Genomic DNA, 19699 nt, shown 5'->3' on the forward strand with positions numbered 1-19699 from the left:
ACAGAAATACATCATCTCACGTTTCCAGAAGCTGGAAATCTGAGATCAAGGGGTCGGCAAGGGTGGTTTCCTCTGAGCGCTGTGAGGAAAGGGCCTGTTCAGGCCTCCCTCCTTGGCTTGAGGATGGCCATCTGCATGTTCAGAGGGCATTCTTCCTGTGTCTTCAGATCATCTTCCTTCTGTACAGACCTCAGTGGAAATTTCCCCTTTTTATAAATGCATCAATCATTTGACTAGGGCCCACTGTAATGACCTCACTTCAACTTGTTTCCCTTTGTAAAGACTCTGTCTTTCAATAAGGTTGCATTCTGAGGTACTGGGGGTTAAGACTTTAACATGCAACTTGGAGCGGAGATTCAGTTCAACCCAAAAAAATGAATCTCAGAAGAGCAAATTGGCTTTCCTGATTTAAGCTTAATAAGTGGCTGTTAGTTTATAGCCAAACTTCATTTGTTAACTAAACAGAGTTCAGTTCAGTTCAGTCACTCAGTGGTGTCCGACTCTTTGTGACCCCATGAATCGCAGCACGCCAGGCCTCCCTGTCCATCACCAACTCCCGGAGTTCACTCAGACTCATGTCCATCGAGTCCGTGATGCCATCCAGCCATCTCATCCTCTGTCGTCCCCTTCTCCTCCTGCCCCCAATCCCTCCCAGCATCAGAGTCTTTTCCAATGAGTCAACTCTTCACATGAGGTGGCCAAAGTACTGGAGTTTCAGCTTTAGCATCATTCCTTCCAAAGAAATCCCAGGGCTGATCTCCTTCAGAATGGACTGGTTGGATCTCCTTGCCATCCAAGGGACTCTCAAGAGTCTTCTCCAACACCACAGTTCAAAAGCATCAATTCTTTGGCGCTCAGCCTTCTTCACAATCCAACTCTCACATCCACACATGGCTACTGGAAAAACCATAGCCTTGACTAGATGGACCTTAGTCGGCAAAGTAATGTCTCTGCTTTTGAATATGCTGTCTAGGTTGGTCATAACTTTCCTTCCAAGGAGTAAGCGTCTTTTAATTTCATGGCTGCAGTCACCATCTACAATGATTTTGGAGCCCAAAAAAATAAAGTCTGACACTGTTGCCACTGTTTCCCCATCTTATTTCCCATGAAGTGATGGGACTAGATGCCATGATCTTCGTTTTCTGAATGTTGAGCTTTAAGCCAACTTTTTCACTCTCCACTTTCACTTTCATCAAGAGGCTTTTTAGTTCCTCTTCACTTTCTGCCATAAGGGTGGTGTCATCTGCATATCTGAGGTAATTGATATTTCTCCCGGCAATCTTGATTCCAGCTTGTGCTTCTTCCAGTCCAGCATTTCTCATGATGTACTCTGCATAGAAGTTAAATAAGCAGGGTGACAATATACAGCCTTGACGTACTCCTTTTCCTATTTGGAACCAGTCTGTTGTTTCATGTCCAGTTCTAACTGTTGCTTCCTGACCTGCATATAGGTTTCTCAAGAGACAGGTCAGGTGGTCTGGTATTCCCATCTCTTACAGAATTTTCCACAGTTTGTTGTGATCCACACAGTCAAAGGCTTTGGCATAGTCAAGAAAGCAGAAATAGATGTTTTTCTGGAACTCTCTTGCTTTTTCCATGATCCAGCGGATGTTGACAATTTGATCTCTGGTTCCTCTGCCTTTTCTAAAACCAGCTTGAACATCAGGGAGTTCACGGTTCACGTATTGCTGAAGCCTGGCTTGGAGAATTTTGAGCATTACTTTACTAGCGTGTGAGATGAGTTTAATTGTGCAGTAGTTTGAGCATTCTTTGGCATTGCCTTTCTTTGGAATTGGAATGAAAACTGCCCTTTTCCAGTCCTATGGCCACTGCTGAGTTTTCCAAATTTGCTGGCATATTGAGTGCAGCACTTTCACAGCATCATCTTTCAGGATTTGAAAGAGCTCAACTGGAGTGCCATCCCCTCCACTAGCTTTGTTCGTAGTGATGCTTTCTAAGGCCCACTTGACTTCACATTCCAGGATGTCTGACTCTAGATGAGTGATCACACCATCATGATTATCTGGGTCATGAAGAATTTTTTTGTACAGTTCTTCTGTGTATTCTTGCCACTTCTTCTTAATATCTTCTGCTTCTGTTAGGTCCAGACCATTTCTGTCCTTTATCGAGCCCGTCTTTGCATGAAATGTTCCCTTGGTATCTCTAATTTTCTTGAAGAGATCTCTAGTCTTTCCCATTCTGTTCTTGTCCTCGATTTCTTTGCATTGATCGCTGAAGAAGGCTTTCTTATCTCTTCTTGCTATTCTTTGGAACTCTGCATTCAGATGCTTATATCTTTCCTTTTGTCCTTTGCTTTTCGCTTCTATTCTTTTCACAGCTATTTGTAAGGCCTCTCCAGACAGCCATTTTGCTTTTTTGCATTTCTTTTTCTTGGGGATGGTCTTGATCCCTGTCTCCTGTACAATGTCACTAACCTCATTCCATAGTTCATCAGGCACTCTGTCTATCAGATCTAGTCCCTTCAATCTATTTCTCACTTCCACTGTATAATCATAAGGGATTTGATTTAGGTCATACCTGAATGGTCTAGTGGTTTTCCCTACTTTCTTCAATTTAAGTCTGAATTTGGCAATAAGGAGTTCATGATCTGAGCCACAGTCAGCTCTAGTCTTGTTTTTGTTGACTGTATAGAGCTTCTCCATCTTTGGCTGCAAAGAATATAATCAATCTGATTTCGGTGTTGACCATCTGGTGATGTCCATGTGTAGAGTCTTCTCTTGTGTTATTGAAAGAGGGTGTTTGCTATGACCAGTGCATTTTCTTGGCAAAACTCTATTAGTCTTTATCCTGCTTCATTTTGCATTCCAAGGCCAAATTTGCCTGTTACTCCAGGTGTTTCTTGACTTCCTAGTTTTGCATTCCAGTCCCCTATAATGAAAAGGACATCTTTTTAGAGTGTTAGTTCTACAAGGTCTTGTAGGTCTTCATAGAACCATTCAACTTCAGCTTCTTCAGCATTACTGGTCAGGGCATAGACTTGGATTACTGTGATATTGAATGGTTTGCCTTGGAAACGAACAGAGATCATTCTGTCGTTTTTGAGATTGCATCCAAGTACTGCATTTCGGACTCTTTTGTTGACCATGATGGCTACTCCATTTCTTCTGAGGGATTCCTGCCCGCAGTGGTAGATATAATGGTCATCTGAGTTAAATTCACCCATTCCAGTCCATTTTAGTTCACTGAATCCTAGAATGTCGACGTTCACTCTTGCCATCTCTTGTTTGACCACTTCCAACTAAAGACAGTCTATTTTAAATACTAATATGATAAAACTGAAACTAACACAGTTATCGACAGGTGCTCATAGTTGTTGTTGAACCCTTCAGAGAAAGATTTGGATCTTCTAATCCTGTTTCCCAGTAATCTTGTAACATTGCATTTTTCATTTTGGAAACAAGAGACTCTTCTTTCTGGCTAAACTATAATAAAATAGACATAAGGTGAACTGGTATATATGTAAGGTTAGGAAGTGTAATATTCAGGTTTGGGTTAATGAGTTCAATTCATGATGGTTTTGAGCCAAATTCTTTGGTCCTTTCTGCCCTTACAGCCCATCCTGCTGTCCCTGTCTGATTTTCATCACTTTGTTGTGATCGGGAACTATGTGGAGGGTCCTTTTTGCTCTTAATTTTTTTCACAGGTTCCTGTTCTCCACAGTAGACCTGAGGTATTCAAGAAGAAGGGCCATGCATCAGAAATACATCTCAAGTTTTCACACGGTGTTTCTTAAGTCACACTAGATGACATTTTACACTTGTTTGCTTGGAATTTTGCCAGGTCTGAGGGTGTTCTGAACAAGCCAAATAATTCCTTTCACGCTTCACCCTTCATGTTCCCTGTGTTTTTCTAAGCAAGAATCTGACTTGAATGTCTCTTGGTCTCTGGAGGAACTGAACTCTGACAGGAGGGGCATCCGATGTGCCTTCTGACCCATTCAGACTTCACAGGAACCATATTGTACATGGTCATGTGTCCACAGAAGGACATATACAGGAGGGTGGAATTATTTTCTTTTTGAAATCAACCACCACCATCTCCTTTTTTGATCAAGTCCTAGAGAGTCTGCTCTGCATTCCTTCTGCTAACTGGGAAGGACCGTTCCTTCTGAAGTGCATGGCTCTGGGACAGGGAGAAGTTAACCCCTTCACTTGGATTCCCTCCCTTTTACATCCTTTAGCCTCCCCTTCAGTGTTGGCAGAGCTATAACTCTTGGGTCAGGCTCTTATGTAATATTAGTAGAGCTTTTAGAGCTGGTCACTGGCTTAATATTAACTTTGGACCAGGGTAGAGATAAGCCTGTTTGGCTGCTGACCTTGACAGTAAGGACCATGATCCAAGCAAAGGGCAGGCATTTCTCAGGAACATGAAAGGAAAATAGCTCATGTGTTAGGTAATGTTTGGAAAAAGGCATCATGTGCAGAGAATAGCCCACATTTGCATTAAAGGACAAAAGTTGTCAGCTGAGAGTACAGTTTAGAGGCAGCGTTCTGGTCACTGTCTCAGATGGCAGCATCTTCTTGTTGCTGTGTGTGTGTGTGTGTGTGTGTGTGTGTGTCTGTGTGTCTGTGTGTCTGTGTGTCTGTGTCTGTGTCTGTGTGTGTGTTCCTACCTCCATCATTTCCCTGGCCCTAGATTGGTTCTAGGTCCATGGCTATGAGAGTACCCCGGGTCTTCTCACAAGGGCCAGGCAGGCATACCTCTCAGTGGCACACTTTCTCCAAGGACAGCAAAACCGTTCCAGCTCCAGCATCACCTACTTTCTGTTTTCCTTTTACTAAAAAAAATAAGGGCTAGGACAATTCCTGAACATCTTTTTAGCTAATAATTTTATCTTCTTTCTGGCATTTTCCCCAAACTGCTTCTTCGTGGTTCTGTAGCCATCGTTCCCTTCCGCCTGGGGCCCTATGAGAAGGAAAGTGGCCACAGTCCACCCTAAATGGGCCCTGATTCAGTCTCTTGATAGAACCTGAGGCTTTTGCTGTCGAGTTTGTTGTCCATGTCCCCAGAGGGGGAGGTTCTGTTACCCATGGGGCTAGGGTCATCTCCGTTTTTCACTTACTTCATTCCAGCCCTTCTTCCCATCAGGGGACCCTGACTGCTCAGGGCAAGCTGCTACAGCAGGACACATTCTACGTGATTGAGCTGGATGCTGGCATGCAGTCGCGGACCAAGGAGAGGCGTGTGTTCCTCTTTGAGCAAATCGTCATCTTCAGTGAACTGCTCAGGAAGGGATCCCTCACCCCAGGCTACATGTTCAAAAAGAGCATCAAGGTGAGGATCCAGGCGAGGATGAGGAGGGGCAAGGAAGAGCCGCATTGGGGGAGCTGCTTTCCAAAGACAAGGCACTGGCATGAGTTAGGATCCAGAACGTTGAAGATCTTTTGGGCATGTAGCCTTCAGGCTTGAAGGTCGATTATCGTGAGAAAAAGTGACAGCTTGGCACCAGTCTCTAAGGTGATTGTATGGGTTCTCCAAGATCGTGTTGCTTACTCAAAAGCAGAAACCGAAGTATTTAAGGTGTTAGAGCCAGGGCACATTTTTGGAAACATATGAAATAAAAGCTTGAAGGAACTGTAATATGTTGTTGATATTTTAAAGCCACTTAGATATGTAAAGGATCCCCTTGGTTTCTTCCAGATGAACTACTTGGTCCTGGAGGAGAACGTGGACAGTGACCCCTGCAAGTTTGCGCTTCTGAACAGGGAGACTTCAGAGAGGGTCATTCTGCAAGCCGCCAACGCTGACATCCAGCAGGCCTGGGTGCAGGACATCAACCAAGTCTTAGAAACACAGCGCGACTTCTTAAATGGTAGGTACTGGGTCTGGCTTCTAGGCAGGCCATTTTCAGGGAACCTCACACCCCTAAGCCCCCTTGGTGAGTTATGAGCCCTTGATCACATTTACATGCATTCCAACCTTGTAGTTTTCAGAAACACTTTGTGTAGAATTTTTCTGAACCCAAATATACAAGTGGGCAGACAGGGCATGATAAAGAAGGCCATGTTTCCAAAAGAAGAGATAATCTTTTACAGCCTTGGCACAGAAGTAGTGCCTTGTAGCCACCATTACCAGCTGGTAATAATTGGGGCCAAAATCTGAAATGAGCACATTCTCTTTGTCTCAGGGGCCAGCTATCAGTGGTGTATATTTTTCCATTTGGCAGTTAATGGCTGGTGATCTCAGAGGTTCTCTAGTGTTATCTAGAGATAATTGGGAGTTTGGCAGATCAGCTCAAATCCCTCTCTGCTCCCAACAGAGGTGATTGCTAACTGTAAATTTCAGGAATACCTTGAAGCTTCCCAGAACCAATAGTCACTTACACAGAGAATGACATTCTCTATAGACTTACAGGAGTACTGTGTGGCCATATGTGTTCCCATGGTTACATACACACGTCCAACCCTTCAGCGTATCACTTTTTCTAGTCTAGAATCTGGTCTCTTTCAAATGATGCACATAGAGCAATTGCTGGGTGTCTAGCATGGACTGAATACTGTGGGGAGAGACTAGAGGTGATGAACCTTGGGGCAGTCATGACGTGTCGCTGGGCCTTGGTTGGCTCTTTTTGTGAACCATCTACTTTGCAGCTTTGGAAGCAGGAAAACACAGCACACCTCCCATAGAGAGGGTCATTCTCTGTGTAGCCCCTGTTATCTCCAGATAACTCCAGAGAGCCTGTGAGATCATCAGGTATCAATTGTACACCATGGTAAGGGATTTAGCACATTGTATTTATTTTAAAACAAATAACATGAGATTATATAGTAGAATGCCTTGATTTTTTAAGATAGAAAATGAGACTTCAAGGCTTCCCAGGTGGCTCAGTGGTAAATAATTCTCCTGCAGTTCAGGAGATATGGGTTCAATCCCTGGGTCAGAAGATCCCCTGGAGAAGGAAATGGCAACTCACTCTAGTATTCTTGCCTGGAGAATTCCATGAAGAGAGGAGCCTGACAGACTATAGTCCATGGGGTCGCAAAGAGTTGGACATGACTTAGCAATTAAAACAACATGAGACTTTAAAGCAATTTTACAGAGAGAGTTTGGGCCATGCCCCTGGTCTCCCAACTGTAGAACAATTCGGTAAAAAAAAAAAAAAAAGATTAAACTATGTGATCTCTAGGGTTCTTTCTAATTCTAAAGAATCTAAAATTAAACACCAGCCCAGCCCTAAGGGATAGTAATGAAAGCTGTATATTGTTCACAGCTTTTGAATATACAACTTTGATTTAATGCTTGTGTGGATAAAGTAATGTTAAGCAAAAATGTGTGAACTATAAAAAACATTCATTAAATTGCATTCAATTAGGGATTTCTGATAGATTCTAAGTTGGAAATGAAGTTGCTAAGTTCATCAGTTCAGGACAAAAGAATAGTAAGGTAGGACAATAAATTGAAACTGTAGATACTGAGTACTAATAATGGCTCCCACCCATATATTGAGTCCTTTATCTGTGTGGGACACAGTGCTGAGCATTTCACATATTATCACACTGTATTTTTCAGGTGAGGAAGAGGAAGCTCAGAGAGGTAAATAAACTGGTCCCAAGTCAGAAAACCAGTAGGTGCTAGAATAAGAACTTGAACTAAGAGCTGTGTAACTTAAAATCAGGTTCTTAACCCCAAAACTGCAGTATAGTTGCTAGTGGTAGGGCATATATTCGTCTATGAACTCCCCAGAAAACAAAACAAAAAAACAGGGTCAGGTATAAGACACTGTATCTGTCAGCCAGATACAAATCCAATCCAAAGATGCACAACTTTCCTAATCCTAAAACTTAAGTTATGCAGATTGAGGCTGGTAGAAGAAGTCTTTCTGTGGAGCTTATTTAAGAAGATATGCCATTTTCAAACACTTCAGCATAATTATTGCATATAATCAAAGTAAAACCCCAGCTCCATGAGAATAGATATTGATTCATCAAATCAGTTTGCTGCGGTCTGCTTCACAGCTGTCTTGCTATCTGCTTCAGGTTTGGAACGGTACTTCTTTGACCATAGTCACTTATCCAGACTTGTATTGATACCTGGTTCCAAGAAAACTTTTCCCCAATTATAGTGAGTTATGAAGCTATTACTGAACTCAGTTCTCAATGCTTAAATATTTACTGTTCTCCAGGGAGAAAGGTCGAGGTCTGGTAGCAGCCCGTGCTACACTTGCACACTCAGAAGACAAAGGACGTGATGATGGACTGGGGCCAGGCTTTTACTTACAGACACATGTGCAGGCACCTCAGAGTCAGCCTTCCCGTCCTGAGGCCTCAGATGGAAAGGAAATATGGACCGTGTGTTGAGTCCTGTTAAAGTACATACCTATTACTATAGAAATGTCCTCATCATGGAAAGTTCTCTCGGCCTCAGCCATTAACCCAATTAAATATTTGTTACAGTGAACACTGATAGAAACAACATAATCAGGCCAGCCTTGAAGTCACTGTTAGAGAATTTGACCTGTGTGGTTTTTACCTGCTATACCTCTTTACTACTCAGACCCTGGAACTTTATCATTTTAACCTCAGGAAAACAAAGTTCATCTCTTTCGCTTCAAGACAGCTTTCCCCTGTCTCCTGAGTTCCCACTCTGTCTTTCACAAAGCCTTCACCTCATGAGCCTCCAAATCCTCGTGGGATTTCCAAAGCTGAGAGTAACAGTCTGCTCTTTCCCTGCAGCCCTCCAGTCGCCCATTGAGTATCAGCGGAAAGAAAGGAGCACAGCCGTGATGAGGTCCCAGCCTGCTAGGGTTCCCCAAGCCAGCCCCAGACCCTACTCCTCCATCCCCGTGGGCTCCGAGAAGCCCCAAAAGGGCTCCAGCTATAACCCGCCTCTGCCACCCCTGAAGATATCTACCTCCAATGGCAGTCCAGGGTTTGACTACCACCAGGCCGGGGACAAGTTTGAGGCCAGCAAGGTAAGTGACCTCCACCCTCACCCTCCTTGAGGGCACAACCTCTGTTCTTACTTCATAAAGTAGCATCTTTTTATGCTGATTGTTTTAGCAGGAAGAATCCACTAAATAGCTTCTAGTCTCAATTATGTCTCTTCCTTCTCTGAAAAACTGAGTAAGGCCAGTTTCCCCCAGGTCCAGACACTCTGTGTTGAAGGGCTATTGTTGCCATCTGCAGAAACGCTGTAGGTAGTATTGTAGTAGCAATTATGATCTGAGGCAAATAGAGGAGTTGTGAGGTGGATCACCTAAAAGTCGCAACTCTAGGGTTTGACAACTTGAAGAGATTGCCCTTTCTAAAAATGAGCTCCTGAAGCGAGCCCACAGCTCTTCACCACCCATAGGCTGATGCAGCAAGGGGGTGCTGCCCATTGATGTGTAACTGTGGAAGCTACCCTTGGATTAGGCATTTATCGCAGATAATCCACAATTCAAACATTGTCATGAGGATTGTCATCAATGTACACAGCTGTGTTGACCCCACAAAGTAGTAGAAATGACAGTGAATGGGAAAAGTGCTAGATCAGGAGTTAGGCTATCTGGTTTCCATTCCAAATTCTGCAGCTCAGAACTTTGTGTCTTGCATTAGAACCTCAGTGGGTTACTTAATCTCATCAGGCCTCCATTTCCTCCGTTTCCTCAATGGGTCTATGAATAGGAATGTCTACATTTTTGACCTATATGTTTTTACCTTATAGTTTTATTTTTCTTGCCCAAATTATTAGATGATACTGATTTTTTTTTTCCAACCACACTGCACAGCTTGTGGGACCTTAGGTCCCCAACCAGGGATTGAACCCAGACCCTGGGCAGTGAAAGCATCAAGGAATTTCCAATTTATTTTTTTAACTATTGATGACCAAGTTCAATTCTGTGTTAGAGTAACTATACTGACCTATTTTATCACCTGGAAGTAATTTCATCTTAAAATCCCTTGCCCTTGTGAGTAAGTTGAAGTCACATTAATTTGCTGAAGAATTTCTGGCTCTCACCATGCTGTGAGGCAACCAGGCATCCATGGAAACTGCAGGTCTGTCTTGAAGTAGCTTCCCGGTGCAGAGTCACGTGAAAAAGTCATGGGGGCAGGATCCTTCATATTAATGAGTACCGGCTCGGGGCGTGGAGCTGGGGGTCTGGAGGAGTTCTGTTCCCACAGTGGTTGGGTCAGGATAAGTCTTGGCCTGGCCTTTGAATTGGGCAAATGTCTCACTGTTACTTCTGTCTCAAAGAGGGTCAGAATGTAGAGTAAGACCAATGCTTTTTCAAAAGGAAGAAAAAAAATGTATCAAAGAGCCTGTGTTCTTTTTACTGGGAGGTTGTGACCACTGACCTGACCTTTGCCCAGGTGTTTACATATGTCTGTACCTTTGCCACACTCTTCCTCCCATGGAGGATGCTGGCAGGAAGGTGCATGCTAAGGAGGGATTTCCACGCGGAAGGCATGTTCAGTCCTTTCCCTACGGCTGAGCAGTATCTCCACCTCTACACCCTCAATTCTAGTATTAATGAAACATTGCCTTAAAATACATTCTCAGATCCCGTTTATGAGTATAATTTCATTTCTCAAGATAATTTCTGCCTGCTGTTTACCTTGCCAGTAGGAAGACTGGCTCTTAACCACACAAGGGAGCAGAGCAAGCATGTGTGAACCAGCCTTCCTGTATCTGTGTCCCTTTCACTTTGTCTCCTCGCAGAGTGACTTGGGAGGCTGCAATGGGGCCTCATCCATGGCCGTGATCAAAGATTATTATGCACTGAAGGAGAATGAAATCTGTGTGAGCCAAGGTGAGGTGGTCCAGGTCCTCGCCGTCAACCAGCAGAACATGTGCCTGGTGTACCAGCCCGCCAGCGACCACTCCCCTGCCGCTGAGGGCTGGGTCCCTGGCAGCATCCTGGCGCCCCTCACCAAAGCCATGGCAGCCACAGAAAATAGTGACGGGAGCATCAAGTAAGTGCCTCGTTGGCGTCCCCGGGAGAGGAGTATGTGGATCTAAAAAAAATTTCGAAACAAAGAACACAAAAATGCAAACACACGATAGGGAGTTCCTGCTGCTTATTCACGACAGCGCCAGCGGAACCAAGGTCTGAGTGCTGGACCCACACGCAGCAGGGGGCATCGGGGCTGGATTGTTCAGTTTTTTCTTTGGTGGTGGTGGTAACAGCAGTGGTTTTCTTTCCTTTTCATTTATAATTTTCTGTTTTGTTTTTTTTTTTTTTCTTTTCTCCCCATCACCCCCTTGTTAAGAAAAGAACCGTACTGAAACCCTAGGTGACAAAAGGCATGCCTCCTGTTGCTCCATTTGACCCACCACAGGATTCACTGGACTGGACTTCTATTTATATTGTATTAAGTTACTGATATATATATATATATATATATACACACACACACACACACACACACATATATATATATATTATTTTTTGATTGACTCCAAAAAATTACCTTAGCACAAATGCCAGACCTGCATAGGTCAGAGGCCTGCTGCTTCTCCCAGGAGAGGGGGAACTTTTTGGTTGTCTATGGAAATTCCTGTGTACAGATTGTAACTTTTTTTTCTAATTTTCCCCCTCCCCTGTCACTTTAATATATGTTCATGGTCATTTGTAAGATATTTCTTTTCCTCATTTTGGTTGCGAAGGCTCTTCCAAACACATTCCTGTATAAAGTATTTTGCACTATTTAAAGAAACCCATGTGGATGAAGTCAGGCTGTGCAATATAATGGAGAGTCACAATGTTCATCATTGTACCTGTAATGTAACTAATAATTTTAAATGTATTATTTTAAATATGTAAAATAAATTTTTACCATGAGCATGTCTTTATGAGGTTAAAACTAGTGGACCCTTTTTCCTCATTGCACTGTTCTGGAACTTTTAAATGCACAAATGATTATTCTTCTTCTTCCTCTTCTTTTTTTTTTTTTTTTCTCTAAGAGTTGGTTGAATGCATTGGCAATTTTTTCCTAAACAAAAAGTGCCTTTACCACCAGAGATCCAACCCTAGCCTTCCCTTCTAAACAGCCCCTGTGGGTTCTCTGTAACCTCTAAGATGAGGAATGATGCCGCTCGGATGCTGTCCAACTGGGTGACCTGGTGGTGCTGATGTAAATCAATGGCTAGTGTAGAAGGTGGTGGGGTGGCTCGCAGCCCCCACTGCGCTCCACGCTGAGTGGTCACCGGTGCCCAGGGAGGAACTCGCACAGGATACTTGAGCGGCAACACCAGCAGAGCTGTACCTCCTTGGTGCTTTCTCTGGCTCAGGAGACAGGTTGCTGACCCCACCCTGGCCTTTCCAGGTAACCATAGGCCCAGCTGGAAATCAGCAGCAACCCCTAAAGGGCAATCGACCCCATTCATCTTATCCTTTAGATATTTGGTTTCAGAAGCCTTGGAAATAAAGGCCCTCACAGCATTCAGGTTCTTATTAATCAGTGACTTACAGCACTAGCTAACTCATAATGAGCTGTGATCTAAATATCCAGGCACTCAGAACTTCTCCCTTCTCACCTTCACATCTTCTGTTCACATTTCACACCTTCCACGGGAAGACTGGTAGGAAGGGTGTCAAACTAGGCAAAAGAGAGCAGATTCAACTACCAATTGCTCATTTGATTCCTTATCAGCAGTTCTTGCTCAAGGGTTAGTGGGAGTGGAACAGAGCAATGGACTGAAAGCGGTTGTCACTATTTATCAGTGAAGGACACTCATTGCACCCTCCCCAGGGCTGCTGTGACCACAAGTGTCAAGCTGGTTGTGATGCCTACAGGATAAATGTCACTGAAATGTCTCTGTTTCCACATCAACCCCTGGGCTTGTGGCCAAGAGATGGAAGATCCCCAGACCATGATGACACCTTCTTCTGGGAAAAAGAATAGTGAAATTAAGTGTGTTCTGCCTCTTGTACTATTTCGTGTCTGCTTCTCAACATTGCTTGCAGCATTTCTAGTTTCAGGGTTGTGATAAACATAGGAACGCACCCCCATGCTCACGCACACACACACGGTACTGGCTGCCCTAGGAGTCTTTTCAGCAGGAACCTCCGACTCAAGATGTTCTCAGAATGAGCAGGGACTTTGCTTTGGGGGTAAAGATAGGGGATTAAAGTCTGGAGTTAAGGTGATATTACCTGAAGTTAGTTTCTGTGACCAGTTCTCACTCGGAAACAACTGTTGGAGTGAACAGCTGGTATGCAAGGGATCCCAGGGAGCCTGCCAATTTAGGAGATACAAGAGAAGGTCTGGCCAGGAGATTGTTTCTTGCCTTTTGTGGGAGCTGCTTTCCAAAAAAAAAAAAAATGAGGCCATGACTATTATCAATCTTTCCTGCTCAGAAAGTAGATTGCTAAACCTCCATGTTTGTGATGAATATTTTGAGCACATCTTCCCTCAAACATCCTAAAATCCCTGACATTTGTGGAGTTTTCTGGAGGAGATGCTATGTATTTTGGGGCATCCTCCTTCCTCCTAAATCTCATAGGTCTCTTTCTCTCTCCCTTGTCTCCCTTAATGAAAGCTCTGTTAATTGAGCTTTGTCTGTATAGGCCTAAACTTGATAAGGAGACACTGGAGAGAGGCCAGCCTCACTTACTCCAGACACGATAGAATGTCATCCAAACTCTGTGACCACATCTGAAACTGACGATGCTTGCCCAGGTCCCCGATGCTGTTTGTGACTTGACTTTTGATGTCTTTGTCTTTGAGTTGTGGCATATGTGGAACTCAAGAGCTCTGCACTAGCCTCTCTTTACAGGTCTATGAAGAAATAGCTCCAAACCCCCTAGTGAGAAGAAAGAAGTTAGGATAGTGTGAAAGGGCATTGTTACTCACCTCCTGAGAGCACATGTTGAGTCTTCTCCCAACAGGAAAATTCTAAGACCTCTCAGTGGTTGACAGAGCCCTGTATTCACAGACATGATATAATGTGGAGAACATCAACCCTTCATCCTAACTCCTCCAGATAAATGAGTGGTACTCACCAGTCTATTAAGTCAATGCCCTAGAACTTCTATCTGTACTACACAGTGTTTGAGACTGGCCGCAGCGCAAATACAGATAATGAGATGGAAACCTCATTATCATGCTCTTGGGTCTCTGTGTCTGATCCTGGGAAAGTGCCTTACACACTATAGACTATACCTCCCTTATATTTCCTATTTTACTCCCCACCCCAGTCCTCCCATCCACCATACCCTTCAGGAAGGGAATTCCTAAGTCCTCTAAGCCCTCATCAATATGATATAAAAACGTCCCTCAGTAAATTATTAATAACTCCATTCTCATTTTCCCCTCCAATGCTGCAACCAACCTCACACATCTATTGGGAGGGGTCAAAGTTCATCCTCACTCACTTCCTGTTGGAAGTAAGATCCACTGCCAGCCTCTACCACAGGAGCTGGTGTGCAGGTTTGGGGCCTCTGCAGCCAGGGCTTCACTGGAGTGCCTCACTTGCTGACTCAGCAGAGGGTGGCAGTCCCACCCACCGCCTCACTCTGCCTTGACCTACCATTTTGATTGGTGCATTTTTTGGTACAACAGGAAGTCATGTTCATGGCATACTCTACGCATGAGAAAGCGGGCAGAAGTGGAGAACACGGGTAAAAATGAAGCCACAGGGCCTCGTAAACCCAAGGATATTCTGGGCAACAAAGTCTCTGTTAAAGTGAGTAAGGTATTCCGGAACTGTGTCGAACCTCTCATCTACCCCCACCCTGCAGCATTCTCACAAGGAGACTTGGGTGGATGGGGACCAGAGGGGACGTAGTTTAGTAGGATTTTGCATGCGAGATCAATTTATTTTTTATTTTTTATTTCTCCTGGCAACTTCGATTCAAATAAGTAAGTATCTCTTTTTTTCTTTTATACCTTCCTTCTTATACTATGCAGATGTTTTATAGCAAAATTATCTGCAGTATTATTTATTCTCTTAGAAATGCAAGATGCTTGATTCATAGTAAAATTCTCAAAGTCACCCATTCAGTGTCTTGGGTTTAAAAATACATGCAAGGTAAAGAGATTAGAGCTGTTTTCCAAACCTCCAACCCTTTGAAGTCTGAGGTTTGGAATATAAGGGCTACTGTGTCCTTGGTAAAGTTTCATTTCTTTTCCCCAGAATTCAGACATCACCTTCAGGCCTGTGCCTAGGCAGAGAAGGGAAGCATGTTGATGAAACCCAAGCTATTGCTCTGTAATAACCCAACTATGATAATGAACTCCCTGATTCTAAGCTTCGGCAGATCCTTGTTGCACCCCATCTTGAAATGATGTGATCTGTTTTCTTTGTTTTGGGCCCTCAGAAAAGATCTGCCTCTGGACAATGGAAATTAGATTGCTGATGTGTAATATTGTGATAATGTGTATTATCTACCTGAGTCTTCCTGAGAAAAATAGGAACAGTCAAAACCCATTCTAATGTCCTTCTTGGGGAAAAGAAATTACACTGTCTCCCTCACCCTCGCCTGGGAAGTCCAGCCTCACAGAAGACACCAGCTGAAATTAGACAGCACTCATGCTTCATTTGGCTGCTTCCATTGCTGTTTCCTGGGAGATGAGTGGCTCTCCCTGGAAAGAGCATGCTGCCGCCCCAGGTGGCCCGCACCCACCTCGACAGCACCTGGTTTCTCTCTGCCCACTTTCCCATTGTTCACGCTTCTCTGAAGTTCTCCCCGCTCTCTAGCCAAAGCTGCCCGTGTTCTAACTGTGTTCTCTTTCTTCCCCCACCTCATGCTGCCCGTCAAGGAGACGAACAGTTCCGAGGAGTCAGAGTGTGATGATCTTGACCCTAACACTAGCATGGAGGTAGAAGCAGCTATTGTCGTCCTCTTTACTACGATGATTGTCTGTTTTGGTGTGTTCTGTAACAGTGACCTTGCTCAAGTGACCAGCCAGTCAAGGATACGTGGTGATATTAGGGCATTTCTGGGTGTCCCATCCAACTTATAAAAAAGAAAACAAAACTGAATTCAGTTTAAATTTAAAAAAAAAAAAAAAAAACTCTTCCTAGATGCCTTTTTAAAAACTTCTGGTTCCCTTGAATGCTTGCTTATTATTTTCTTCTTTGGACAATTTTGGCTTTGTGTAGAAAATCTCCAGCTTCATAATGGGAGACTTGGAAAACATTTTTTCATGGAAAATAGCTTTATAAATAGTGACTGGTTCTCAATTAAAGAGAAGAACCCCCCTTTTTTTTTTTAGTTCTCCTTGCTCCCTTTTCCCTTTTTGCTTTCCCTTTTTCCTTTCCCCTTTATGTTCTTTTTCTTCTGGGACTAATTCCTCCCTGAAGGCACCAGTAAAATCAGGGATTAGGTGTGGTTTGTGGGATGACCTGGCCCCCGGTCACTGTGTATAGCTGGCGGATAGCAAATGAGGAGTGATTGCAGCAACTCCAGAACCTGCTCTTCCCCAGCCACCAGGGCTCCTGGGCAGTAGCTGCACCTGTCATGAAGGAAAAGAGCCTTGGGAACAGCCTGCCTCCTATAGGCCTTGCTGAGTCCTTTCTAGAGATAAGGAGGCTGAAACCCAGCTCAGGGGCCTTTCTCATACCACAGGGTTACAGGAATGTGGGAGAGAAACCAACATCTTCACCAGCAAGAACATCCAATCAACTTCAACTCCTTCTAGGCCAGGAACTCTTTGGGATTATAGAATTAGGGCTTTCACATGGCTCACTACTGACAAGCATCATAAATTTACAAACTCTAGAGAATTGGAGCAAATGGCTTTCCTGCCATTTTGTCGTTCCCAGTAAATTGAAATATTTTCCTCCAAATCTGTGCCCACATCCCTGATAATGGATAAAAGTTTGAGAGTTCTTCTGTGCATAAAATGTAGAATGTATTTTTAAAAACTTTTCCTTTTTATAGCCCTATGTTTTTCACTTAACTAAATGGATCTTTATTATTCTAATTTGACCTAATCCCAAAGAAAGCCACCACCATATGATGACAACCAGCACAAAAGCCGAGGAAAACCACATGACTGTAGAGGGATAAGTCAGTGGTGGAAGATGGCAGCTGAATTCCACCAAGCCAGAGACTAGCGGTTGAAAGTGAGAGATCTGTCTGGAGAAAACAGTCCCCTGTGGCTGCAGGTGTTGCCACAGAGCTAAATCTGGCAGGCGTAGGCCAGTCCGGTGCTCCCCTGTTGGGTATCTTAGAGAGTGAGGAAGGTGGGGGAAATTTCTGGCTCTGCTTTCCTTGCATTTCACAAGACAAGCACCAACTCCTGGGGAGCCCACACCTGTCAGCTCGGAGATATGCCTCATAGCACCTCTATCTCCAGACCTCAGTGTTGCTGGCATGTCCTGAAAATGTCATCTGCAAATACCTGGAGGGAGCGGGGAGAGCCAGGTATCTGCGTTCTACAAGGCAATTTGGGACGTTTCTCAGCTCTGGTGGACTAGGGGGAGAAGAATGACTTTCCTTCTCTGCTCTTTAGAGGAAGAATTGGGCACAGGTAGGTGTGGGACCAGGTGACCTTCTCATGGGTCAACACTGAGAAGGCTGACTGATGTAATTAATACTCTGTTCTGCGTTTAAATGAGCAAAAGCTTGCAGGTGTGCATGTCTTAGCCTTGCTTTGTGAATTGCACACATTTCTTGGGTTCTTGTTCATCCAAGGCTTCACATGAGCTTGAGCACCGGGAGGTGCTGTGGTTGCATGAGGAAACATGTTAGGATGTCAATGCTGATATAAAGAAGGCCAAAAATTGTGTTGATGCATGTATGAAGTTTTCAGATGTAATAGTTGAGGCAGAACTGGAACTCTTGAAGGAGTTGGAAGCTGCAAATATTCTGGTTAATCAAGTTTTCTGTAGTAGAAGTGCCTGCAGCCCTCGTACATTCACGTGGATCCTTGTCGGAATTATCGGGCTCTTCTAAACTGTGTTGCTATGTTGATATTAACTCTGAGCACAGAAGCAGGTGCTGAGGGAAAGCAGGCATCATGGCACTGTTAGCGTTTTCAGATGCAGAGGACAAATAAGATATACAAAGTTAACCTATTCAATATGAGTTGAGAATTTTCTCAAGGGGTAGGTATAGGTAGCACTTTATTGCAATGTCCCTTGCAGAAGAAAATGGCTTGGGAGTGCCTACTGAAAAGAGCTATATGTTAAAGACCAGGTTTGAGAAATATATGGGCTGTCCACCTCATAAAGGACTCTTGCTGTTAAATTGAGAGCTTTGGGCATCATTTCCAGGCCCAGTCTGGCCCCAGGCTTTTGCACCTGATGACCGTAATAGGTGTGGTCTCATTGGAAGTGTGTCCCTGTGCCCCCCTGAGCTGAGCTGCAATTCCTATGACCTCTGCTAAGATCCCCTGGGCCTGAGCCCCCTCAGTGGACACCCACTCCACACACCCTGTGCACTGCTCAGTGTGAGATCTCTGAATGCTAAGTCCTGCCCTGCTGACTGCCCACCCTTGACCTGATGCCAGCATGTTGATTCCAAGCCTAGTCATGTATAGGCTCTTATCTCCCGCCTCTGCATGAATATAATTTCCAGAGCACTCTTTATTCATTCTCAATTAGCGGGTTGAAGGGTTCCTTCAAGGGGCAGTTTTCTGGGGTCTCTGCTTTCACATTAGCTGATTGCTGCCCTCATGGCAGGCATATGTCCTAACATACAATTTTAGGGAGACATATAGGCACATCCCTGAAAGCTAGTAAGAGGAAAATAAAGCACCTTGAATCCTAGGAATCTGATTTTCAAAGCTTTCTGAGAACACCCAGTTTTGTAAAGGGAGGCAATTCTGCTCTGATGTGTACATCCTTTTTCTTCCTCTATAGAGACATGCTTATGAGTGTTCTCAAGCATAACCTCCCCTCCCACTCCCAGGACTGCAAGCCACACCACCAGCCCCTGCTGAATTGGCTCTGGGTCTCTGCGATCCCCTCACAGCTCACAGCCCCCTTGTCTCCTGCTGATCCAGGAGCACATCTCAGAGGGGACCATTCTAAAAAAGACTAGATCTGTCCCTAGTTTAGTCTTGTTCTTTACCCTGCACTGATTACACTTTGGGAGTGGCAGTGAGGGGGATATTATAAATGAGAGAAATGTCTGTACGTGGAAGAAGAGTCAGATCAGGCTGAAAATCAAACATGAGGCTGTCTTGGGAACAAGTGACTGTTAATTCATTTTCCCCAGTAGAGCTTAGACTGCCAATTGTCTTTTATTGACAAGGCAGGCAGGTGTGATGGTGGACTAGGCACCACATGCCCTCCTGCCAGCTCCTCACCCTGTCCTGCCCAGTGTCTGCACTAACACCCAGGCGGGAGGCAGGGCTGAAGGCTTGAGGCTCAGCCTCCGCCCTGTCAGCTAACACACCCATCTTTGAAGTGTCTGGGTTTTTCTGAGCTGTACTGGATTTCTCCCAGGACCCAGGCTACACGGGTTCCCACATCCCTGCCACCTTTGAAAAGTTGTCTGAAGACTCGATGCTTGGGCTTTGGCACCCGTCCTCCAACCTCAGCATCGCCGCTTGCGTGCAGCAGATGCTGGCGTAGGAAGGCCTGACCCAACTCCCCAGACTTGGGTCTCAGTCTTCAGGCTAGCATTTATGTCAAGTCCAGTTAACTAAATGCATCTTAATATTTTTTAATGTCAATGCCACTTTTAACAGAGATGGTTGGTCCATCAGAGTAAGAGGTTGTCATGATTCTAAAAAGATCACATCTCTGTCCTAGCTAGCCATTTGACACAGGGCTGTCCTCAGCTGCAACACAGGCTATG

General features: G+C 44.4%; 1 protein-coding gene across 5 annotated transcripts in view; it reads left to right on the plus strand.

The window, feature by feature from the left end:
* The window catches only part of LOC108635581 (kalirin-like), a 124609-nt gene that overhangs the window by 65964 nt on the left and 38946 nt on the right, over positions 1-19699 (plus strand). For 3 of the 5 annotated variants that reach the window (XM_018045834.1, XM_018045830.1, XM_018045824.1), the window contains 6 exons: positions 5110-5295; positions 5662-5833; positions 8694-8932; positions 10663-10916; positions 14508-14631; positions 15708-15767. In XM_018045834.1, coding sequence (XP_017901323.1) covers positions 5110-5295; positions 5662-5833; positions 8694-8932; positions 10663-10916; positions 14508-14631; positions 15708-15767 — 1035 coding nt within the window. Of the gene's footprint in view, positions 1-5109; positions 5296-5661; positions 5834-8693; positions 8933-10662; positions 11158-14507; positions 14632-15707; positions 15768-19699 lie in introns of those variants that run through there. The other 2 variants (XM_018045836.1, XM_018045832.1) reach the window with 1 other exon arrangement.

The sequence above is a fragment of the Capra hircus genome, chromosome 1 (assembly GCF_001704415.2).
Source record: "Capra hircus breed San Clemente chromosome 1, ASM170441v1, whole genome shotgun sequence".
Taxonomy (NCBI): Eukaryota; Metazoa; Chordata; class Mammalia; order Artiodactyla; family Bovidae; genus Capra; species Capra hircus.